The sequence below is a fragment of the Trypanosoma equiperdum genome, assembly GCF_001457755.1.
Source record: "Trypanosoma equiperdum strain OVI genome assembly, contig: ctg_586, whole genome shotgun sequence".
In the NCBI taxonomy this organism is placed as follows: domain Eukaryota; phylum Euglenozoa; class Kinetoplastea; order Trypanosomatida; family Trypanosomatidae; genus Trypanosoma; species Trypanosoma equiperdum.
The window spans coordinates 50,264-54,465 of NW_027124516.1; the positions used below are offsets into that span (position 1 = coordinate 50,264).

Here is a 4,202-nt window from a genome sequence, read left to right on the forward strand (position 1 = left end):
TCAGTAGAGAGGGGGGCACCACCAATGCAGAAGGAGTGAAAGAAAAAACAACGACCCCACCCACATATATGCATCCCCGTATTTCCCACAGCATATACACCTGCAATGCCACTCCCTCTCTTCAACCCTGAGATATGGAAATAAACAAAACCCCGTGACGCAGCAGCGACGTACCCGCGCAGCGTCAGGGCCCAGAAAGAGGAGAGAGTAGTGGCACGCCTTTATATCGAGAAACGATGGGACTAAAACAGAGAATTAAAGTATGAAGAGAAAACGTTAGGTGCCGGCTACACGGTGGAGAAATTGAGGACAAAAAAATGTCTGAGTAGCGGGAAAAAAAAAAACGTACCAGAACCACCAACGCCGCCATCAGTAAAATAACTTGCGGTACAACACCGAATCTCCCTCCTCCTCCATATCGGCACGTGTAATCCAAAGGGATGCAAAGGAGGAGCTATCTGTCGCCAAAGATGCGCCCACCCAGGCTCCGTCTACGGCACGAGACAAGTGGAAACCGCCCTCTTTTTCGTAACGAAAGTAACACGAATCCCTTTGCTGAACCTCTGTTAGCAACCGCTCACGGAAACCGGGGGCCTGCGCCGTTCCACCACAAAGTGTGTGCGAAACGAACTGCAGTTGCCACTCGGGATCTAAACGCTGCTTGCAGCCCACAACAAGGTCCCCCAGTGAGCTCCCGAAACCACCAACCGAACGAAACAAAACCTCATATGCCTCCACTCGCGCCCGTCCTTCAACGGTAATGGCGCTCCCATCCGGGGCTCGTAACACTAATGACCCTTCTTCCTTGTTACTTTCAGAAGCATCGGTACGAACGGTACATGCCAGTCGTTTAATGTCCCCAACCAAATCATCCATTGCTAATGCCCGCACGGTAGGAGTCTTGAATCGCGCCACACCTTCTAGTGCTTGTAACTGCTCACTGTCCAACATACCCTTGAGCACCTCCGTGACAACTTTGCCGGCAACATCACTCGAAGCCACCGTTCCCCGCAGGGCGTAGCCGTCCAACACCGCAGCGGCGGTGGCGTGACTGTGCCCGACGTCCAACACGACGGTGGAACACTTCCCCGAGCTCAGTGCCCATGCAACACTTGGTCGTAGGCAATACAGAGCCGTTGCCACACCTGACTCCAATACGGAATGAAATAGCGCCCGCATCACGTCGAACCGCTCGTGCCACACCTCCGGGACCACGAGGGTGAGGGTTTCCTCCTTTAGGCAATGCAGCTCATCCCCAATAATGCGTGACAGGTAATCCATATTAGAGTCCCGCTGAGCATCCAAAGACTGTAATGTCCACATGGATGACACGCTCTCTGATCCTGCCCCATCCGCTGCCATTAGCACAGAGGGAAAACTTGTTTCAGCAGGCGGTTCCAACAAGTGAAGAGACGGAAACTGGCGCGCGCATCTTGTGTCACCAACATAACCAGCCCGCACATTCCATCCAATCTCCACTACTGCCATACCAACACTGCACACAAACACACACACACACACACGAACAGACGTGACTGACGCCCCTGCCACTAACTCTTACTTTAGTATCTGTTATTATCCCCTTTAGATTATTAACCACCACCCCCACCCCCCCCACCAGCTGCTTTGAGTAATATTTCTCGTGAATTCGTATGGCACGGTGACTCGTCACCGTGGAGTTGCTGCTTTCGTGTTTCACAACATTTCCAGTGTTAGTAAACGGCGTCAGTAAGTGGGACAACACCACAAAGGTCGTGTGAAGTTTTGATGCGAACAAGCAGCGACAAAAAAAAAAGAAAAATGAAAAACAGTGAGAAGAACGGTTATAAGCATCCAAAGAAAGAAAACGACCCATAACTAACAGAACGAAGTACCGTGTCAAACGTGAGCGGTAACAAAGCTACCGCCATAATAAAAAAAAACACCAAAAATTGTGCGGGACTTCCATGTGAGGCACCTTAGGAAAACCACCGACAGCGCGTCATTCCCCCTTTTCTCACCTCGCACCGCCCAGAAATAAACGTTGCGGTCAAACAAACGATTTTCGAACGGCTGTGCACAACCCGGCGTCCCTTCCTCTCCGTGCCAACTCCTCTGCTGCCAGTCTCGTTGGCATTCGGAAAGTTAATTGCTTTACTGTGTCCGGCACGTATGTCTCCTTCACGAAAAGTGTGGTGGCGAGGGCGCGGGCCCGCACCTCCTCCTCTGCGTTTTTAGCTGCCACACAAACCTCCCACACATCACTAGGCAGCAGCTGCGTTGTAATCGACTGCTCCCGACCAACAGAAACACCACAGGAACCCGTAGAGTCCATTTGTATAGAAGAGGACACACAACCGCTAGTAGATGTAGGGGACTTGTGGAGTACTGATGGCGATACACGGGTACGTTTCACTTGGCAACGATGTAACATGCCGTCAGTATCGTGCATGAATAACTTACACTGCACACACTGCATGCAGGGAACGTGATAGCGTTCGTCTTGGTACACTTCACTTGCGCAGTGTGCGCAAAGATCCATACCGCATTCGCTACAGTTATAAAGGTAAGTTTCATCCACCGGTTCCGCCTCCGCAGGCAGAAGGCCCTCCGGGGGGAGTTTCTTTAACCTATGAGGCTTGGCGCGCACCTCCTTGTTTTTACACCAATGGGTCACCCCACAGAAATCGCACGTCACCTCCTCTGCACCACTGTAATCAGAGATTCTCTTGATGCATAATTCATGGCCATTCCAACAACGCCACAACTTCTCCACTGGGTCATACAGTGGACTACCGCTCTGCAAGAGGTACGCCATAGTCGCCACGGTATTTGTTGTCATTTCCATCTTAACGGATGAATTCATGTCCTTCCCGATGCTTTCAGTTCGCTTCCGTTTTGCGGGTGCGCGTCGCAGTGGAGACTTCACATCCGAAATATCCCATACTGCGGAATGATCCTGCAATGCCATCGCCACGAAGGGCGAAATATCACTCGGAGCGAAGGGACATTTTCTTCCCAGGGTGGTTTCCGCCATATCTCCACCATTCTTATTTGCTTGACTCTTTTCCCTCATTGCGTACATTTCAGCAGCGGTGTCCATCCCCTTAAATATTCAAGTGCCCCTTTTCCTCGCCTCGCGTCCACCACGCCTCAGGGAGCACTTAAAGAGAAAATTAAAACGAAAGAAAAAAAAAGGGAAAACGGTGCGCCAACATAATTGGTACTCAAAAAAAAAAAAGAAATGTGGTGTACAGACATATGTTTATATACACACATACATGCATTTATTTTGAAATAAAAAGAATGAAAAGATTAGAAAGGATTAGAAAAGAGAAAGGAGTAAGGTAAAGAAAAATAAAAATAAAAATAGAGAAGAGAAGACAGAAAAGACAGAAAAAAACCCTGTGACTTATAACAAAGTACGTTCGTTAACCTCAGTAATGCACTAGGGTTCCATTTCTAGTAGTTTTTTTTTCCTTTTTTTTTTTGCTTTCCTCCTAATTTCATTTTACTCTGACATGTAGTCGTTTCACTGTCCTCCCCCCTCCCCTCCCACATACCTTTTCCTTTCTTTCTTTTTTTTTTCCTCCCCCCCTTTCCCTTCAGTTGCTCAGCGCATCTAAACAATACCACACACAGACACATAGCTTTAGTTTCTCCACACATTTACACAATTGTTTGCGCCATTGAAGGCTCTTTCATGCATCTGCATTAATGTTGCGAACACCCCCACAACGTGGGAACAAAATAACGGATGGAAGTGGTAATAATAATAATTATTATTATTATTATTATTATTTAAAAAGAAAAAAAAGAAAAGAAGAAAAGAAGAAAAGAAGAAAAGAAGAAAAGAAAGCAGTGAGGGAAGTGACAGCCGAGTGAGTGGCAATGGCGTGGCCGGTAGGCAAATCAATTTTGAGTTTCGGAATCTCCACCACTCGATTGTGTTGTCACCATTTCCTTCCAAAGTAAAAATTAAACAAAAAAGTGTTGTTGTTTTTTTTTTCTTCCATCATTCCGCCATTTCGATAGGGGGAGTCACAGACACACAAGAGCCGGCAATATGGCATTTGTTTTGTGGTGGTTATTGTGGTTGTTGTTTACTGCCTCCACATGTGTGGCAGTAAAGGAAAAAAAAGAAGAAAGAAGAAGAAAGAAGAAGAAAGAAGAAAGAAGAAGGAATAAGGAATAAGGAAGGAAAAGAAAAAAGAAAAAAAAAA

The 4,202-nt window shown here is 47.3% G+C and overlaps 2 protein-coding genes across 2 annotated transcripts; both read right to left on the bottom strand.

Moving 5' to 3' along the window:
- Window positions 1-369: 369 nt before the first annotated feature.
- Window positions 370-1,488, bottom strand: TEOVI_000267300 (actin, putative; the record flags this gene model as incomplete). Its single annotated transcript, XM_067225710.1, has 1 exon — window positions 370-1,488. The coding sequence occupies one exon, from the start codon at window positions 1,486-1,488 to the stop codon at window positions 370-372; it is 1,119 nt and encodes a 372-aa protein (XP_067081811.1).
- Window positions 1,489-2,029: 541 nt separating this feature from the next.
- TEOVI_000267400 (uncharacterized protein) lies at window positions 2,030-3,082 on the bottom strand (the record flags this gene model as incomplete). The annotated part of the gene is made up of 1 exon (XM_067225711.1): window positions 2,030-3,082. One exon carries the CDS (start codon window positions 3,080-3,082, stop codon window positions 2,030-2,032), a length of 1,053 nt encoding a protein of 350 aa, XP_067081812.1.
- Between the last annotated feature and the right edge of the window lie 1,120 nt (window positions 3,083-4,202).